Source organism: Taudactylus pleione, unplaced genomic scaffold (assembly GCF_031769625.1).
Source record: "Taudactylus pleione unplaced genomic scaffold, aTauple2 ptg000041l, whole genome shotgun sequence".
NCBI lineage: Eukaryota > Metazoa > Chordata > Amphibia > Anura > Myobatrachidae > Taudactylus > Taudactylus pleione.
Genome location: NW_028284443.1, coordinates 24,391,807 through 24,413,413, shown reverse-complemented (window position 1 = coordinate 24,413,413; position 21,607 = coordinate 24,391,807). Strand labels below are relative to the sequence as shown.

General features: G+C 43.7%; 1 protein-coding gene across 1 annotated transcript in view; it reads right to left on the bottom strand.

The window, feature by feature from the left end:
* Window positions 1-21,607, bottom strand: part of DOCK4 (dedicator of cytokinesis 4) — a 422,657-nt gene that overhangs the window by 233,136 nt on the left and 167,914 nt on the right. The window contains exons 9-10 of the mRNA XM_088457720.1: window positions 8,265-8,346; window positions 3,224-3,284 (exon numbers count right to left, since the gene is read on the bottom strand). Coding sequence (XP_088313846.1) covers window positions 3,224-3,284; window positions 8,265-8,346 — 143 coding nt within the window. The remainder of the gene's footprint in view (window positions 1-3,223; window positions 3,285-8,264; window positions 8,347-21,607) is intronic.

Here is a 21,607-nt window from a genome sequence, read left to right as displayed (position 1 = left end):
TGACCGACTCTCATGCTCCTTCAGAGGGGAGTCAGGGTAAGAGAGAGCAGCAACTACTGCCTCCTCAGATGATATTCAGAATCTGAGAGTTGCGTGGACAGTGACGATAACATAGTACGCTAGGAGGGCTTACTGGTTAAGGGCTTTTCACCTTGCAACATGGTGTGAAAGGCATTAAATGTAGCCATTAGACTCTGCACAGAGCTAGAGAGTATGTCTACCCATGGTGGGTTCACAGAAGGTACCTGTATCGCCTGAACCTGCTGTGGCAACCCCAAAGGTAGAATTACGGCCTGCTGTGGTAACCCCATAGGGGGAATGACAGGCGCAACCGCCAGGCGGTCTGCAATAGTTTGTACAGGTGCTGGTTGTCTGATGGGCCTGGCCCACCTTGTATCAAATCCTCCTCACTTAAGCCTGCAGCACATAATCTGCATGATATCAGTATGGGTGCAGATGCCGGTTTGATACTCTTGCCTTTGCTAGACATAGCTGCGGAGTAATATGGCACACAATATGAAACTGGGTATAAAACAACCACTGTGTATGCAGGACACTAGTAAGAATGCAATATACTGGTCCTGTCTTATGCTTGGGTAAGCTGCAGGAGCACTTAGCCCAAATATGGCCTAGTGCAACGACCAACTGTATGTGACAAACCTCATAAATACTTAATTCTATATATGTGAGGTACAAGAAAACCCCTGAATACACCTGTATGTCAGGGCAGAAGTTTGCTCATTATCCTTGCCTCTGCCAGCCATAACTGCAGGGCAATGTGATACACAGTCTGGTACCGGGTATAATGCAACCACTGAGTATGTAAGATACCCGTAGAAATTAAATAGAGTGCAGAGCACAACTGTATGTGACCAACCTCACAAGAAACACCCTGACTACACCTGTATGTTAGGGTAGAGTGAAAAAAGGGGTACAGATATATGCTGACATTAGAAATAGACACAGACAGGCAGCGCTAGCACATACAATGCAGAGACTCCGGCCGGGCACCAACGAAACTGAGGTGCCTCTGGCTCGGGGGCGGGGTATAGGGAGAGTGGACCTAGTGCATCCTTGGAGCTGAAAGCTTTAACTGTGTGGTGCCCGGATTCAGTTCCATCACCTACACCCCAAGGACTCCCTATGGAGCCTATGGAACCTGAAGAAGAAAGGTACATAATAAGGTTAACTCCCACTCTCATAAACATTTCTTCTTCTATTTAACAAAGCAGTCCATGTTAGCAACACAGACCTTACAGTGAGCATGCAGCCAAGCGAAACTCTTTTTACAAATGGAACTGCAGGCATTTTAATGACTGGGGCCCATGTATTTATAATTGCTGCAATGCCGCGATTATTACCAAATCGCGACAGACTTTAATTTTCAACAAAGTTTGTCCTTCTATGTACTAAAAATAACTTGCAGGGAGAGTGGTAGCGATAACTGCTGTCCATGCGAGTTAGATCACGGCCGCGTCAGAGGGATCTTTCACATTTGTGAAAGACTCCTCCAGAGGATTTCTGTGAAATCACCTGCATTGTGCTATTAGTACATACAGATGTGTCCTTTTACATCCTTGCTGATCGCGCCACAAATGTGCGCACGCATCGCGCCATGCGATTACCTACAGCAGAATACACTACGGTACGCTATGGCGCACACTGCGATCGCACCATGCATTCCTATGGAATCTCAGGTACGAACACAGTGCGCGTAACCGCTTGTGGGCGCACGCCTCGTGCCATGCGTTCAGCTATTTGCTGCGTATGCAGCAAAGATGTTAGAGCACATATCAGTACCAACATTCATAAAATTATGCAGAAACTGCTATTTCTACAGATTTTTGTGAAAAAAAAAAAAAGCTTGCTAAATAGGTCCCTAAAATCTTTCTTCAATGACAAATGTTTCGGTACCTTTATAATCTCGTTCTCTACGTCACTATTCACCACTTTCTTGACAGATAACTGTCAGGTGAGCAACTGTTCTGCTGATCTTAGTGCCCGCCAGAGCCAGGGCCCGGCTATGCAAATCTTATGCATGCTCTGTATACACCTCGTACGCTTTCACTACAGAAACCTCTAAAATGTCAAGAGAACAGTGACATGCAGTACTAATGTTTTGCAGGACTAATTAAGATTACGTAAGATTAGATACAAGCCAGCAACCCATGTACAGCGTCATAGCATAGTAAGATTAGGGAAGCTGTAAAAACACGGGAGTAACTTATACCCCTTTTCCACCAAAATTCCAGGTCTGACCCAGAGTTGGAACAGGGTTTCTATCCGGATCAGACCCGGAATTTTGCAGCTCACACCGGAGTCGGGTCTGCATAGACCCGGCTTTTCTGGCGTGTAAGTGGTCGCTTGGAGATGACGTCATCTCCAAGCGCCACTGAAGCCGGACCAATCAGCCGGCTAGCAGCGCACTCCAGGTCATCGTGACCCGGAGTGCGCTGTTCTCACAGCAGGGTTTCACGGGCTACGCCCGTGTTAAGCCCTGCTATTTACCTGGGTTGGATTGCCGGGTCACTCTACCCAGCGATCCAACTCTCTCCCCTTTTACACCAGGGAGCTGCCCAGGTTAGCCCTGCAATAACCCGGGTTTTAGCTCCGGTGTAAAAGGGGTACAAATGTGTGCACAGATGAATTTTCACTTCTTGGTGGTAGGCACACAACTAGAGACACATGAAGAAAACTACTAGGTGGTGTGCAGAAATACATGCTTTCAATGTTGGGAATGATCCAACAGAAAGCAAAATAGGGAGCAAAATAAACAATCAGATTTAATTGATGTAAACATTCCACATTTTGCCAGAGATCCTAGTCTATTAAATACCTAATATTCTTATTGAAATTCCAGTAATAAAGAAGTAAAACCATAGTGAAAATAGCTTTTCATCTGTGCCGATGAATCTCAATCATTTTTAGAACAGATTGAGAAAAACAAACTACTGAAAGCAAATACCAGGTGTTTTGCTCTAGGTTTCCAAATAAGAAACGTAATAACCTTCTTAGTTACTTCCTGTGATCCATTTAAAAATATCAAAACATATGTTTATGCAAACCATTCATGTCTATCTGATATTGACTGCACTAAACGTATTCATCGCTTTTCAAAGAAAATAAAAAAAGGCCAAAATAATAATAATAGAAGCTGTAACAGCATTTTATTGGGAACAGGAGACTTAGTAACTTCAAAAACATAGAATGCTTAATTGATTACCTATTCTGAGTATGTGTACGGTGATGAAAATGTCTTTGCGAAGGTCACTTGAGCTCAAGTCCTAGAATAAATACAATTTTAGATTAACACTCACAAATTGAATAACTGTAGTAGATTATACAAAAGGAATTTGATACAAAACTAAGCAACCTGTTTAAATACAATGATATAAAGTGAATTTTATTAATAAGTTTATTAATTAAATACACCTATTTAATATATATGTTCAGCTGTAACAAGAAATTATGCATGAAAATAAACTGAAAATAATATATATCATACATTGATGATACAGTGCAAAAGATACAGGGAATGAACCAGCCTTGTAGGAGAGGAGACTCAAAACAGACACAACGGTTTTATATAATGAGTGTATTTTATTGTTACTTTCCCTTTGCTGCTTGTGGCAGATACTTAGCAAAGATGTCAAATTTCAGTCACACACAAGCGGAGTAGAAAGTTTTAAAAATATTGGTGCAGGGTGCGCGGTGTGGGTCCCCCCTGGATCCGTGTGCCCCGCACAACCTTGCACCCTTTATAGAAACGCCCCAGAAGTGTATATATCTCTCACATTCCAGATCACATAATAGGTTATAATAATAGAATTTTGTCTTGTGTAAATTTACAGGCATATATAGAAGTAATGTATGTATAACCATATTAAGCAACATGTTAATAATAGTCAACATTAGCTAACCTACCACCATCACCACAAAGTGGAGTGCATTGTATAAATAATTTACACAATGCAACAACATGGGTTTAATAAGATCAAGAACGCATCAGTACATTTAATTTTTAGATATACTAATTATTTATACCACTTAACAGCTTTTAATTTTTGAGTCCTGCTTTTTCTTTCATATATAGTATATGTAGTGGTAAGAATACTTTTATCTATAGAAAAGTTTGTCTACGTTATGTATATTACATGTAACACAGCTGGAAAATTACTTTAATAACTTCATAAAAATAAACTACTGTGTTTTGAACATACAATGAAATTTATATTTGATTGTGAGTCAATACTTTTATATGTTCAGTTGAAGATTTATAATGTGTTTTATACTTTGTGTCTGATTTCCAAAGGATTCTATTTAATGGCAGCCATATACCATACAGTTCGAATCCAATTATTTAAATTACCAATATGCTGCTTTTAATATCATCTTTGTGAGTATAGTAGAGCTGCTGTAATTCTGCGTGAGGGTCTGATGTTACTCAATGTTATGCTGGGCATACACGGCCAGATAAAATGTCTGTCTCTCACAGTGTATAGCCCGACATCCGTGCTCCGCCCACGGGGGAGGAGACATTTCCCTGTTCCTTCCGTAGGAAGGAACACAGGAAATGTCTGTCAGTCGGCCGCGGCTGGGCATACACTGCCCGATGCGGCCGTCAGTTTACCGGTAAACATCGCATCGGACGGGCATGCTGGACAATCCGGCATGCCCGACCGAGCAATATTTAACCCTCGGTCGTCCCTCCACACGCTACAATTATCGGGGCGATCCGCCGATATCAGGCGGATCGCCACGATAATTGTAGCATGTATGGCCAGCATTACCGATGTATACGGAGGACTGCAAGGTCTTACGGATGTTAGAAAGCGGTAGTAGGCGTCTCTATACTGACTGTGCGGTTGCAAACATTAGCATTTTATCGCACCAGAACTGCGTGCGATTACTCAGCCACAATCGCAATAGTGATCCGTGATGAAGCAGGCCCATTGGTCGTACACAGGGCCGTTTCTAGGGGCGGGCAACCCGTGCAATTGCACGTGGCGCTACGCCCTCAATGCAAAATATGCCGGGTCTGACTCCAGCAGGCTGCATCAGCGCTGTGACAGCCTGTCTTACCGACAGTAACTTCGCGCGCACACCCAAAAGCCGCCTTCCCTCCTCTCCTCCTGGGTGTCACATGACAGGAAGGGGGCGGCGCGCACACCACACATCAGCACTGAAGAGTCTGTCCGGTCCCGCCGGCTGAGAGTGACCTCCGCTCCGTCCTGCTACTGGCTGCCTTCGGCTCGATTCCTCACTCACTCTCTCTCTGGTGGTCTCACTGACTGGGTGGTTGGCGGCGGCAGCGCCCGCACTCCGGACTGGGTGGCACTGACTGGGCATGGGATGGAAGCACGGCAAGCGCACAGCAGCTGCAGCTTCAGCAGGTTCCAATTTACTTCTTCCAGTTCCAGGTAACTAAACTGTACCTCTGCGGGGGGAAGGGGAAGTGCGTGCAGCATGGTGTAAGTGTCACTGTCAGTTGTGCAGGCTGCCTGCAGCAGCATGTTGGGGCCTGGGGGGGTGCACAGCATGTGCTATGTCATTTGGGGGGGTGCAGTGCAGCATGTGTAATATCAATTGGGGGGGCGGGGGTGCAGCATGTGTAATATCAATGGGGGAGTGCAGCATGTTGAGTAATGTATATGAGTGTGTAATGTCAGTTGTCAGGCTGGAATGAAGTGTGTATTACGTGAATCTTGTTTTTTCAATGTGTTTTATGTGGTTCTGGATTTAATAATGTATTTGAGGTGGATGCGCTTTTAAAACGTAGTTTATGTGGCTCTGGCTTTTCCATTATTTTTTATGTGGAAGTGGTTTGTTGCAGTGTAATCCTGAAGTGGCTTGAAGGTTATGTGGACCTGGCTTATTTTAGTGTATTTTATATGGATATGGCTTGTATTTTCAATGTGCTGGTCTCGGCCCCAACATGACTAAAAACGGGTGTGATGCAAGCTCATACTCCTGCAAATGTCACGCCAAAGGCATGCACACACAAATGTGGCGTGGGCTTGTGACAGCTAGGCCACACCACATTTTTTGAGCGCGCGCCTACGGCGCGCATATGCTCTCAGGCTTTATTTTAACTACATATATTTTTCAGCGCTTTACCTCTTACAGTTTAGCCACCCCTGGGCTCAGTAGTCACAGTGGCTGACATTCTGTGGTCTTTCGAGACCACGCTCGCTTACTGTGATACCACACCCCCTCACGATGAGGCCACACCCACTCCGCAATACTACTGTTTCTTGGGGGGGGGGCGCATTTTGACTGCTCGCACTGGGAGCCTCAGACCCTAGAAACTGCCCTGGTCGTACACACTGAGCAATGCAAACGATTTGTCGTTACGAACCGGCAAATTGTCCCAATATTGCTCCAGTGTGTAACCAGCTTAAGGAACTGTTGTAATGGCATGTACATGTCGCTGGGGAACTCTCAGACCAGACAAAATGTTCTTATATTAGTAAGATTACTATAGGGTTTTTTTTTTTTTTCATTCTACAATATCAGAAACATTACAGCAAAAACAAAAGATAAAAGCACCGAGCATCTGTTTGACCAGTTTACATTATGCTGAAGTAGAATATCTGCAATTAATTATTGGATAACTCCTTTAAAGTTTACTGTCCACTGTGCTTACAGATGTCTTATCTTTCATGTAAAATATGTAGTTATCCAGGACACACATTTCAAAAGAAACATGATGTAAAGCAGGTACAGTTGGTATCTTTAATATATTCAAACCATACAGGCATGTGCAGTGACACATGTACATGTTCAGCAGGAAGAACCTGCTTACAATCTGAAATTCTTAACAGAGCAGCTAGAAAACCTTAAAAGGAGGAAAATTTGCAAGAACAGGTCCTTTATGAAAGGTCACAAGGCCGGACTTATGATGGTAGAAAGACAGTGGTAGCATGCTGCTATTTATAACGTTACTATACCATTGTCTTTCAATTTTATTTTGCAAGTTGTCACAAACTCTTTATTAGACTAGGTATAACAAAGCATATTTTTTACCCGGTATTTTGCCAAGTCGTACTCGGCTTTTACACTGTTTCCACTGCACCCTTGTCCCGAATTTTACCCGGGTTGCCTCCCTTTCCACTGAACCCGGGAAAGCCCAGCAAAACCTATGGAGGTCATTAATAATGGACTTTATTCAGGCTCACAAAGATGAGGTTCACATGCAGTCCACAGGCTATTACATATAACCCCCCATATTGTGATACAGTTGGTACGGTAAGTGAGAGATTCTAGTTAGGTATTGTAGTGTTTTCCATAAGTGAAAAAATCTTGGAGACAGGAAAGAGATAGTTGTCAAAGTAGGTGAAGCACAGGTTGGAGGCAGATATAAGAGGCTGAATTGGTGAGGGCAGAGATCTACGAGGTTAAAATGTTTCTGAGAGCTTTGAAATTGAGGGCAAGTGGTTTCAGCAGGATTATGGAGGCTACGGCAATAAAATGTATTCATTTGTAAAGTGGTGTATTTGCTGGCAGAATAAGATCTTCCTCACTTAGAAAGGACTGTATTGGGGATAGAAGGGTGAAGGTTAGTCCAATTAAGATTAGGTCATATAAGTCAAAAGAAAAATAGTGAAACGATGAATTAGGGTTTTGGAAACTTCCAGAGTGTGAAACATACATAAACTAGCAATTTTTGAAGAATGAGGTTACAAGGCAATGCAATGAATGAATGCATGGAGAAAAGCAGCTGAGGGAAGATCCATGGAAGACCCCAAATATGCAGGCATGGGAAATGAAGTGTGTGTGAAGTTGTAAGGGAGAATAGAGGAGGGTTTGCAATACTGGGAGGAGGAAAGGGGAAGAGCTATGTTTTAGACATATTGCGTATTAGGCTGTGTCGGAACATCCAAGCGGCCATGGCAGAGAGGCAGTTTGACACATGAGATGTCAGGGGAGGAAAGATTGATTGGGTGTCTCTTGCTAAGAGGTGGGAGTTGAAGATGAAGGAGTATATTAGTACACAGAGCAAACTAAACTTAAATGCAGAGGGAAAAGGCCTAAAACAAACAACCAAAACAAATAGAGGGAGCTGAGGTAAGGATGTGCCAGAAGTAGATTCAAAAACTGAGTTAAGGCTATCTCAGGCTATCTGGCTAAAAAAGCACAGTCAACTGTCCTGAAATGAATCTGAGGTAGCAGAATATTTATCGTCTGCAACAATGCCATAAGTCTTATGTAAATTGACAAGAATGCACTGCAAGACTTCAGTAAATCACAGATTTAATACTTACAACAAAAAGAGAACTGTATCTTTCAGTCTTCTCTGGAGATTTTGGCAAACCATTTCTATTCAGTCTTACAAAGAACCGTTCACTAAAGTAGAAAAAAATAAAAAAATAGACATAATTACAGTACAGGTGAGCAATTAGCATATTTGTGCATTAGCCATATTTATCTATCATCTTTTGTCAACAATTTTTAAATTCTATCATGACTCAGGAGGCAACTTTTTGAAAGTATTAAATATTGACTACATAATACAAACATGACAAAATGTCGGTTTTGCAATGGTAATTGCATAAATTACAATGTACAACAAATAAATACTTTTAATTTGTTTCCTTTCTAAAAAATAGTCATACATTACTAATTTGAGGTCAAGAAAACTAAAATGATTTCAGAATGTTTTTACTAGCTCTATCTTTTGAGCTACACTACGTGCACTATACTGTATGTACATTAGTAATATAGTCATAGTGAAAAGATATTTTAAAATAATCAGATATTTTCTTGATTGAATAAAAATAACTGTTATTTAATTTCTATCAATCACAAATAAGAACACAAAACAAAACAAACATACAGCATACGAAACAAACATACAGCATACGAAAATACTATCTAATGTAGTGGCCTATTCATGGGGGTGCTTTCTCTTTACTTGTACTCCTCTTCTGGGGCATCTCTTGTCACTGTCTAACAGTAGTGATTCACCTATCCTGATATCTTTGTTCCATTGCTGAAATGTCTTGGTGGAATCGCTCACTATGCTTGTCACTCAGTGCACCATAGTTATCTTGTGTGGGTAATCCCGTGAATCACATATATTTGAATAGGGGAGGGGGCAATAACTGATTCATTTAATTGGGTCATTAGGCCCCGCCCCCTCTGCGCAGAACACAGGTTGCTGGTAACATTCTCTCCATTCTGCCACTTCACTAGGAATACCCCTACATCGTCATAAATGGGTTATATCTCGGAACTCACAGCTAACTGAGAGTTTTAAATGTCATATTCATTCTTTGCATGCTGAAATCAATTAGAAGTAACTATTTTCACATCGGAAACATTTTCATTGTTGTGCAGTGTTATCAGTCCTAATCTTTGCTACAGTAATACAGATTATGAGTTATATGATCAGTAAAAGTTGATTTCTGTGTATTTATTTGTAATTTTACATAGATCATTATTAGTTAAAAACAGAGCAGTTTACAGAAGTGGTTCCCAAACCTTCTTGAATCATGGTGCCCAAGAGTATCAGCATTCTTTTCACGCCACCCCTAGGCCAAAGGTTTGTTAATGAGAAATTTCGAAAAAGAAATATGAAATGAAGTAAATTGTGCTTACTTGTCATCCTTAGGTACAGTTATGTGGTGGTGGACAGGGTTGTGCTCCTGTTTGTCTAAATAGTTTATGATTGGCAGCCACTATCACTGGTTGTGCTTATCACACTGACCATATATAATTTAATTAGGTCCTGGACCACCACCCCGCGGAACCCACTTTGGGAAAAACTGGTTTAAAAGGTATAATCAAGGCTACTATCCCCAAATACAAGTGGATCAACCATAAGTGCATTTGTTAATAATCGCAACACAAATATGTGACAGATACTATTGCATGACAGAATTACAAATATGAGATTTTATTTTCTCTAAATACTGTAGGTGCACACAGTCAGATTTTTTATTCATTAATAGAGCTTTGAAGTACTGTACAGTTATTTTAGTGTGCATAGAAAATGTTGCCCATTGATATCACACTCACAAATATTCAGTAATGAAAAGTAATTGAAGTATAAATTGTTAATAAAACATATATCTAGTTCATATAAAAGAAAGTTGCATATTTGCATTTTAGGAGACATTTAGGCCATATAGTGTTATATACCAATGGGGCGATTCTATTCAGCACAATGTGAATAGCTCCGAGAAGGAGTTCCCGGAGCTTTTCCATTGTCCCCATCGCGCACTGCACTTAGTCGGAAGATGCCGTTTACCGCACTTGATTAGTCGCAGTAACCGGCATTCTCCAACTTTAAAGCGGCCATGAGGCTGTTAGTACCGCGCTGATCCGCAAAACAACATTGCGGCCAGTCGGGCTTAACAGCACAGCCGATTGTATAGCCCCAGAGGCGTGCGGGATAGTGTGCTTAGTATCTATCCCCAGGCGGGGGGGTATGTTGTATGTCTTGGGGCCGAGGGTTAGGATGGGGTATTTATGTCACTTTGGCAGCGGTGGGTAGTAAAGATTTAATGGGTCAGGGGGTTTGGGTGGGTAGTGTATGTCCCTGGGGCAGCGTGGTAGGGGAGGTAGCAGGTAGTGTATGTCCCTGGATTGAGGGGGTACTGCATTTCTTAGGGGCCGGAGGTAGGGAGGGGATGTATGTCTCTGAGGCTGGAGTATAGGGTGGTGAGTGTATGTCACCGAGGCCAGGTGATAGGGGGGAGAGTGTATGTCTCTGGGGCAGGGGGGTAGGGTGGGGAATGTATGTCCCTGGGGCCAGGATAGGGTGAAAACTGGGGAGGAGACAATGCTGGGGAGGGGACAGTGCTCAGTTGGGGTGACAGCTGGGGTGGGCACAGTGCTGAGATGGGGTGACAGTTAGGCAGAGGACAATGCTGAGGTGGGGTGGAAGCCGGGGAAGGGACAGTGATGAGATGGGTTGAGAACTGGGGAAGGGACATTGCTGAGATAGGATGAGAACATTACTGAGATAAGAGTTGGGGAGGGACCAGTGCTGCAATAGAATGACAACAGAGTTGAGATAAGGTGTGAGCTGTGGAGGGGACAGTGCTGAAATGGCATAAAAACAGTGCTGGTTACGCCACTGCTTTGGGCTAACGGCACCTGAATGTCTGTAGTCTGGGAGGCAGAGGAATGCAGGGACAGCGGCCACATCTTACAAGAGCCACAGGCATCACAAGCCCAAGCAGTAACCATGCGAAAGCGCAGACCATGGGTACATCTCCCGAGTCCAGGCTACATGCACACGGAAGAGCCTGCTAGCTGGAGCATGATCGCTTCCGGTTTGAGTTCCACAGAGGAAAGCAAATACCGGAAGCACGGAAGTCGAAAGGCAGGATGAGCAGTACTGGGCCGGCAGGCAGGGTGAGCCTGGCAGAGGGAAACATGGGACCAGCCCTGCAGGAATTTTCCCACTGGTGGCCAAATTCGCCCCTGGCTAGATGTTTATGTGAAAAATATTCAGTGAAAAAGCCAAACAAAGAAGGCAGTAATTTTAAAACTCCACACATGAGAGAACTATTACTATAACAAGTGGTTGAAGTATTAAAGTAACAAATGGCAATTTTATGCTGACTATAACATCAGGTTCAGTCATCTTGTTACTGTTTAGGGTTTCTACAGGATTCTGACAGAATTTCAAGCTGTGGAGTGAGCAGGCATTTCTATTAATAGCGGTCCACTCTGAGTTTTAAGAACCGCTCATCACATCTGGACATGCACATTTGCAAATTCAAAAATGACAGGCACTGGACTGCTGAACAACAGAAGAAGGTGTTATCGCTTACGGAGGAATGCACATGCAGGACCCTCCTCACCTCTGGCACTGTAGGGTCCCCATAGCACTTGCAGTTCTACCACTGCACACAAACAGTGACTAATAGTTATATATACATACTTTAATGAGTTAATACCTAATGACCAATCCATAGAATGCATTACAAATGTTAGGCGTGGACAAAGGCTTGAGGAATACAAGGAAACACAAGCAACTTTTGGTATTTGTGTTCAGTATGAGGCAGCATTTCATGAGTATGAAATTACAGCATGAAATCATGTGCATACTTATTAACAGGACTCCCCCCAAAACAACAAAGTATATTATTACATTTTATTTATAGGGCGCCACAAGTGGTCCGCAGCGCGTACATACAGTAACAGGTACACAGGACATTACAATACAGTAACCAAAATATAAACAGAACACAAGTAACAATTAGCAACACAATTCTCCATACACAGTACAGCTCTGAAGGTGAAGGCTGTCATAGAAGTGCTAGAGAAGAAGCCTGTGAGAGAGTGGGGAAGAGGACCCTGCTCCTAGGAGCTTACAATCTAGTCACACAATGCCAATACAATGTAATTAGACCCATTCAAAATATCAGAATACTGCTTGTGCTTCTGCATCCCACAAATGTTTCTGTTCAATGTTTCACAATTTCAGCTGTCTTGAGAAGAAAAGGGATAGAGAAATAACGAACACTGAGGAGATTAATCTAAGCAGGTCAACAAGGGATTTTACCACTAAAGTATCTCCTTGAGTAGCAAACGGAGCCTGCGGTCCAAACGTTTTAACCCATTAGAATTCATCATTTGTGCTTTCTCATTAAAGTATACGGAGGCCTTGGAGAAACTAAACATGCAACTTTTCACGGTAAGGAAAAAAGCAATGGGTGTCAAAAAGCATCAAATATTTTCCAAATGCACTTTATTCTTTAGCTAACAAGGTAAATAGTTAAACATTTAAAGAGAAGTCTACATAGGAAAATTTACGAACGACCCAAGAAGAATTCCCTTTATATGCCCAACTCTTTTCATTGGTTGATGGACTGTAGCAAACGCTTCAGCCTTAGTCCAAACCATGCGCTTCCCCAGAAAATCAGGCACAATTACCGAAATGTAGGCACGTTACACCACAAATTTTATTAGCCACAAGGTGAACACAACGCCGCAGAAGAGGTAACACATAATTAAGCACAGAAAATAGTGTATATATATATACTGTATAATATAAACTGTAGAAAAGTGTAAAGCTCTGTTTTGTATAAATCTGCACAATTACTGCAGCCTGCTAATGAGTAGAGGTAGATTCCAGTTGTCCAGCTATGATTGAGCGACATCTTACCTGCAGCCATCTCTCACATAAATAAAAAGTATATAGCGCAATTCCGTTTGGATAAAATGCACAAAATTTACTACACCCCAGGAATAAGATAAATATTAAACATGTCAGAAGTGCGGACCAGCAGGACTTAAAGACTCCAATACTGGGCTGCTGCTTACCTATTTGGAGGAAGATACACACAAGGGATCAGAGTGTCCGGGACTTTGCCCCCTGTTTTGAAGTGCCCTTTCCTTATTTACATCTGATAGGTGCAACTTATGTAATGAAGACTCATTTGAACTTTTACCCATTGTGAGTGTAACAAGTGCTTTAATTTTGTGTATTTATCCAAATGTAATTGCACTATATATTTTTTATTTCCTTTGTGTCTTTATGTATTGGGAATTTCTACACCATTGGATTGTGACAACATACGTTGTATGAGGATGTTGGGCATATATATTGATTACATCTGGTTGATTACATTGGGAGCAGTGGTGACCCCTATTGACCCCAGGAAAAGATTCACCTTTTACCCTCACTGTGTGGCACGTGGATGATTCATACATTATTGTATATTACACTATATTAGGGCTCGACAAAACCCGGAGACCAGGTCGCCATGGTGACCAGATTGGGCTGCCTGGCAACTAGATTTGAGGCATCCGCCTGCCGCTGCTAGTATAGTGCAGGCCGCGAGCGCGGTCCACACTACAGAGTAACAAACACATAGCCGCCAGCGGCAGCTGTGTGTTTGTTATAGCAGCCGATGAGAGTCAGACAAACTCTCATTGGCTGCTGCGTCGTCCACAGAGGGAGCCGGCACGAGCTCACTCATGAGCTCTGCCTTCCAGCTCCCCCAGCAGCGGGTGATGGGAGAGACGTCATTACGCCTCTCCGAAGGGTGCAGAGTGGGCCGGGAGGAGCGGACAGCGGCGGTCGTTGGCAGGATCGGGGATCAGGTAAGTTGTGGGGTTTTTTGTGCATGTAAAGGGCACTGCATAGGGGGGCTGGTTGCTACAGGGGGCACTGCATAGAGGATTGGCCGTTACTGGGGACACTGTATAGGGGGCCGCTACTGGGGCACTTTACAGGGTGGGGCCACTACTAGGGGCAATGCATAGTGGGGACCACTACTGGGGGCACTGTATATGGGGGACCACTACTGAGGGGGCACTGTATAAGGGGGGGTGGCTGCTACTGGGGCACAGTATAAGGGGGGTGCTACTAGAGCACTGTATAAGGGGGGCGCTACTAGGGGCACTGTGTAAGGGAGGGCACTGCATAGGGGGCGCTACTAGGAGCAGTGCATAGGGGGGGCGTAACTAGGAGTAGTGCATAGGGGGGAATACTACTGGGGGCACTGCATAGGGGGGACTACTACTGGGGGCACTACATAGGGGGGACTACTACTGGGGGCACTGCATAGGGGGGGACTACTACTGGGGGCACTGCATAGGGGGGACTACTACTGGGGGCACTGCATGGGGGAGGGACTACTAATGGGGCACTGCATAGGGGGGACTACTACTGGGGGCACTACTACTAGGGGCAATGCATAGGGGGGACCACTTCTGGGGGCACTGCATAGCAGGGCACTATTGGGGGCACTGCATAGGGGTGCCCAAAGCATATTCTTGCACCTGGGCCCACCACACTCTCTAGTTCGGCCACTGCCGGCTGTGGCTTTGCTTTCCGGGGTTTTTTGGCTGCGGAGGGGTGGTCTTTTTGGGGGTTGGTTGCCTGCTCAGTAATGTGGCTGTGGGAGGGTGGTTTACCTGAGGTCCCCCATTAGTGGTGTGGCCATGGGGGTTGCTTGCCCGGGGCATAGGTGATCAGTAATGCTGCCCTGTGGGTAGGGGGGGGGGTCTGGCTCCTACACTTTCATTCTGGCTCCTAGATTTTAGAAACATTTGCAAAGCCCTGCACTATATTATATATTTTTATGACATTTGCATCGAGAGGAAGTGCGCCATATAAGAAATATGTTCAAGCATTGCCAAAGTGTATTCAGAGAAGTATGGTAAAAACGTATTTTATTTTCTTTGTGTTATGTGCTCTGTTACACACAAGTTGTATTTTACTGTAATCTTTCATGTCTGTGTTACGTGTAAAGTGCCTTTTAAAGTTGATGAAAGTCATGTGTTACTCTTACATTGTTTTCAAAAACAATGGGTATAAACTATAAACTGTCTAGTCATTTAGCTTCTGTCAAAAAAAACAAACAATTAAAATAACGACAAACCTGAATAGGAATATATTTACAGTCAATACTGCTTTAGGGCATTCTGAATGCATCCATTATGCTGCACTGCCTAATAATATCTCTTACAAGAATTATCAGGCAGCTAGCAGAGACCAACTTAGCAAAACAGAAAAAAATAGAGCAAATGACTAGAACGTTATTCTTAAACAATGATGTCCTAGCCAGGCTAATATGGCACATGGGGTATAACTAGGTATTTAAAGGCCCATAGCAAATGTTTGTAAGGGCCCCTATGTACTACCCAATATTGAAAAATGTATATAACACATTGTAATTTTTACAAAGAAGATGGGCCCCCCTAAGATCTGGGTCCCATAGCAGCTGTAGTTATGCCAATGACGGCAAAATTGGCCATGCAGGTGAATGCAGTACTTTTATGAGGCAGTATAAGCAGTATTGTGGTTCATAAACATCAAATATTTATGCTGTGGTTTATTTTCCATATTAATATTTAGATGGCAAAACCACATTACTGTCATTTCATAAGTATAGGTCCATGCCAACTTAAGCCAGAATAACTTTTTAAGCAACTTCTCTCATTTCTATCTGACAAGGCCGTCATGAGCTGCTGCCTGCCAACTCAGATAGCCAGACCTGATTGTCTCCTCTTCATTCTGTCCCCTCCCCAAGCTGTGAAGTTAAGCGTAAACTTCACAGTCTGGGGAGGGGACAGAGTGGAGAGGAAACAGACTGAGGCAGAGTTAGTTCAACGAGGGGGGAAGCAGTGGTGAAAAACGAGGCTGGGGAAGGGAGGTATTCATTAGAGAGGTTGATGGCTAGGATCAGGAGAATGGAGATCTATCTTATGGGGATGGGATGGGCTATTCTGTACTAGTCTAGGGGGGGGGGATTATGATCTGTCTCTGTGAGGGAGGGGGGATTATCCTGTACTAAGGGTAGATCATCTGTCTGTTGGGGAGAGGGCTATTTTGTGGCAAGGGCAGATGATGATGTGTCTGAGGGGGGTGAGGCTAGTCCGTGCTAAGGGAAGATGATCTGTGTGTGGGGGAGAGGAACTATTCTGTGCTAAGGGGAGATGGTCTGTCTGTGGGGGATGGGGCTATTCTGTGCTTGGACAGGAGGATTGTGCTGGGGAGAAGCAGGGGGGGTGCTGGAGAGGCACAAGGGGAATAGCACTGGAGAGGCACATGGGGGGATGGTGCTGGAGACACACATATAGGATGGTAGGATTAGAACAAAAGACTGGGAGACAGTATTATTCAGTAAGACAACAATTCTAATGAAACCATACTACCAATGCAAATGGTACCAAACTAGCAAATCTATTTTATTCACATAAAATAGTTTGATATGGGAAACTCACATTTTGACCTGCCCCAAAACATCTGTTACTATGTGTTATCTGGTTGCATGATGATGGCAAGGAAGGATCAATTTCTTCAGAGGTTCCCAGTTGCAGAAAAATCACATAGGTAAGAAAATACTCATTCACATGCTTGCTGTGCTTATCACTGGAGAGAGGAACTGGCGGCATGCCCATCAGCTCCTGGAGCGGTGGGCATGCCCCCAGCATGACAAAACTGGGGGAGTGGCTTGTGGGCATGGCACTTCACATTAGGCCACGCACACTGTTCGGGCATGTGCCTTCAGCGCCCGCACATAGGGCCACTTCCAGAATTTTTTCCAGGACCATTTTAAATTCCCAATTCACCCCAGATCTCTGGTGAGAGATCTTGCAGATTTAAAACAACCACTAGGTACAAATTACTTCTGTGATACAAATCAAACTCTGGAAACACAATTCGGAAATAAATATGAAATCCATATACTCATATACCACATGCACACTATCCTTAGCAAACTATTCTGTGCCACTGCTGGTGTGGCCATGAATCCGTAATACTTAGCAAGACTGCGAAATCATTGGTAACATTGAGTACAATTGGAGCCTCACGCACACTTGCACAAGCTCTGACCTTACTCAGGAATTGCTAACCTCATCGCACACAGTGCAAGCCCAAGCTGCGCAAGGCATCTTAGTGGCTAATTCATGCACACCCTTGCAACAGCGTTCAAACGCACTGGCACGCCTGCGTTTCGCCAACAACCAACCCCCCGTCACCTCCCCCAAATGGTCACTTCCTGTCAATCACTCTGTGATGGTCTGTGTAGTCACTGCGATCACAGTGGAGTGTTCATGCATACGCAAAAAGCAACAATCGTCCAATTGTGTGCGTAATTATAGTTGCGATCCTTGCTGAAACAAGCCCTAGGTGTCCTAGCAAAGTACAGTATAATACCCAGTGTGAAGAGAGTGAGCAATAACTTTTTGATGAACGTGCTTGATCAAACTAGTATTTTGAGGGAAACTATACAATAAAAATGTAAATATATACCCACTAGTCTCTTGAAACAAGCTTCTTCTCTTTAATGAATTATTGATTATGAAATGGCAGCTTTAAGAGCCACCGATTATTTATGTTTTTGCCCAGGTTTTGTACTTAATAGTACTTCAGTTTTATATTCTGCAAGTAAAAACACAGATGATTGGCAAAGTCGCCGTTTAGCAAATAAACCCCCATGACTAGATATGAAGGACTTCAAGTCGAAGACTGTAGGGTGTTCTACAGCATGTAGCATAATAAGGAGATTAACTAAATGAATAGCTAAATCAAAATTACAGTACTTCAAAGCCTATATGCTCTAATAGTCTTATTTTTTTTGCACAACATTGTTAGTGTAATTGTGTAAGTAAAGCCTGCCTTATAAGATAATCACTTGTTTAACTACAGCAGTGGTGGGGAACCTTTTTTTCTGCCGAGAGACATTTTGATATACAGTCAGGTGCATAAATATTGGGACATTGACAGAATTTTAATATTTTGGCCTCTATTCACCACCACAATGGCTTTGAAATGAAACACACAAGATGTGCTTTAACTGCAGACTTTCAGATTTAATTTGAGGGTAATTACATCCAAATCAGGAGAACGGTGTAGGAATTACAACGGTTTCTATATGTGCCTCCCACTTTTTAAGGGGTCAAAAGTAATGGGACAAACTAAACAATCCTAAATCTAACTTTCACGTTTTAATACTTTGTTGAAAATCCTTTGCAGGCAATTACAGCCTGAAGTCTGGAACGCATAGACATCACCAGATGCTGGGTTTCATCCCTGGTGATGCTCTGCCAGGCCTCTACTGCAAATGTCTTCAGTTCCTGCTTGTTCTTGGGGCATTTTCCCTTCAGTTTTGTCTTCATCAAGTGAAATGCATGCTCAATCGGATTCAGGTCAAGGGATTGACTTGGCCATTGCATAACATTCCACTTCTTAGCCTTAAAAAACTCTTTGGTTGCTTTTGCAGTATGCTTCGGGTCATTGTCCATCTGCACTGTGAAACGCCGTCCAATGAGTTCTGAAGCATTTGACTGAATATGAGCATATAATATTGCCCGAAACACTTCAGAATTCATTCTGCTGCTTTTGTCAGCAGTCACATCATCAATAAACACAAGGGAACCAGTTCCATTGGCAGCCATACATGCCCACGCCATGACACTACCACCACAATGCTTCACTGATGAGGTGGTATGTTTTGGATCATGAGCAGTTCCTTTCCTTCTCCATACTCTTCTCGTCCCATCACTTTGGTACAAGTTGATCTTTGTCTCATTTGTCCATAGGATGTTGTTCCAGAACTGTAATGGCTTTTTTAGATGTTGTTTGGCAAACTCTAATCTGGTCTTCCTGTTTTTGAGGCTCACCAATGGTTTACATCTTGTGGTGAACCCTCTATATTCACTCTTGTGAAGTCTTCTCTTGATTGTTGACTTTGACACATATACACCTACCTCCTGGAGAGTGTTCTTGATTTGGCAAACTGCTGTGAAGGGGTTTTTCTTCACCAGGGAAATAATTCTTCTGTCATCCACCACAGTTGTTTTCCGTGGTCTTCCGGGTCTTTTGGTGTTGCTGAGCTCTCTGGTGCGTTCATTCTTTTTAAGAATGTTCAAAACAGTTGATTTGGCCACACCTAATGTTTTGCTATCTCTCTGATGGGTTTGTTTTGATGGCTTGCTTCACTGATAGTGACAGCTCTTTGGATCTCATATTGAGAGTCGACAGCAACTGATTCCAAATCAAATGTCACACCTAGAATCAACTGCAGACCTTATACCTGCTTAATTGATAATGAAATAATGAGGGAATAGCCCACACCTGTCCATGAAATAGCTTTTGAGTTGATAGTCCCATTACTTTTGGCCCCTTAAAAAGTGGGAGGCACATAAAGAAACCGTTGTAATTCCTACACCGTTCACCTGATTTGGATGTAATTACCATCAAATTGAATCTGAAAGTCTGCAGTTAAAGCACATCTTGTTTGTTTCATTTCAAAGCCATTGTGGTGGTGAATAGAGGCCAAAATCTGAAAATTCTGTCAATGGCCCTCATTCAGAGCCGTACGCTCTGAGCAGAGCGCACGCTCTGAATGAGGGCCGAGCTCCATTTTCATGGAGCGTCCTCCTGGACGCTCGTATAGCTGTGGGTCACCACCCACAGGCTATACGAGCATGCTTTGTGATGGCCGCGATGGTCGAGACCATCGCGACCATCGAAATTGCGAGCCGGAGCCTGCGGTTGAGGTTTTCAACCGCAAGCTCCGGAGTGATTTTGGCTCTATCAGAGCCAAAATTACTCCCACTGACATCACTAGTGATGTCAGTGGGCCGGCTTCTGACGGGAGGCGTTCCCGTGGGAACGCCCCCGTCAGGGAGGCATGCCCCCGGCACGCCCACCAAAGGGGGCGTGCTGTCAATCAACATTGACAGCACGCCCCCTTTGATCGGACACAACGAGCGAAGGACTTTCCTTCGCTCGTCGCGTCTGGCGCATGCGCACGACGGAGCTCCCTCCGTCGTGCGCATGCTCAGTCCATAACATCGACCCACTTGCAAGCAGGACAGCCGCTCGCGAGTGGGTCTGAATCAGGCCCAATGTCCCAATATTTATGCACCTGACTGCATATACCTTGCCTTGAAAAAGTATTCACCCCCCTTTGCATTTTTCATGTTTTGTTGCCTCAGAACCTGGAATTAAAATGGACTGTTTGAAGGTGTACATCATTTCATTCACAGAACATGCCTACAACTGTGAAGTTGTGTTTTTTTTTATATTGTGAATCAAACAACATATAGGACTACATAACAGAAAACTTCAGCATGCATAACTATTCACCCCCTAAAGTCAGTACTTTGTCGAGGCACCTTTTGCGGCAATTATAGCTGCAAGTTGCTTTGGATAAGTCTCTATGAGCTTGCCACATCTTGACCCTGGGATTTTTGCCCATTCCTCAAGGCAAAACTGCTCCAGCTCCTTCGTGTTGGATGGTTTCCGCTTGTGAACAGCAATCTTCAATATTCAGATTCTCAATTGGATTGAGATCTGGGCATTGACTAGGCTATTCCAACACATTTAAATGTTTCCCCTTAAACCACTCGAGTCTTGCTTTAGCAATATGCTTCGGATCATTGTCCTGCTGGAAGGTGAACCTCCGTCCCAGTCTCAAATCACAGGCAGACAAACAGATTTTGCTCAAGAATATCCCTGTATTTAGCACCATCCATCTTTCCCTCGACTCGAATCAGTTTCCCAGTCCCTGCTGCTGAAAAACATCCCCACAGCATGACGCTGCCACCACTATGTTTCACTGTGTTGATAGTGTTCTAGGAGTGATGGGATGTGTTGGGTTTGCGCCAGACATAGCGTTTTCCTTGGTGGCCGAAAAGTAAAATTTTAGTCTCTTCTGGCAAAAGCACCTTCCTCCATACATTTGGGGAGTCGCCCACATGCCTTTTGGCAAACTCAAATCGTGTAACGGCTTTTTTCTGGCCACTCTTCCATAAAGCCCAGCTCTAGGGAGGGTACGGCTTATTGTGGTCACATGCACAGATACACCAGTCTCTGCTGTGGAACTCTGCAGCTCCTTCAGGGTTACCTTTGGTCTCTGTGCTGCCTCTCTGATTGATGCCCTCCTTGCCCGGTCTGTGAGTTTTGGTGGGCGGCCCTCTCTTGGCAGGTTTGTTGTGGTACCATGTTCTTTCCACTTGATGATGATGGATTTGATGGTGCTCCGGGGATCATCAAAGATTTGAATTTTTTTTTTTTATAACCCAACCCAGAATTGTACTTCTCAACAACTTTGTCCCTGACTTGTTTGGAGAGCTCCTTGGTCTTCATGGTGTGATGCCTCTTGCTTAGTGGTGTTGCAGCATCTGG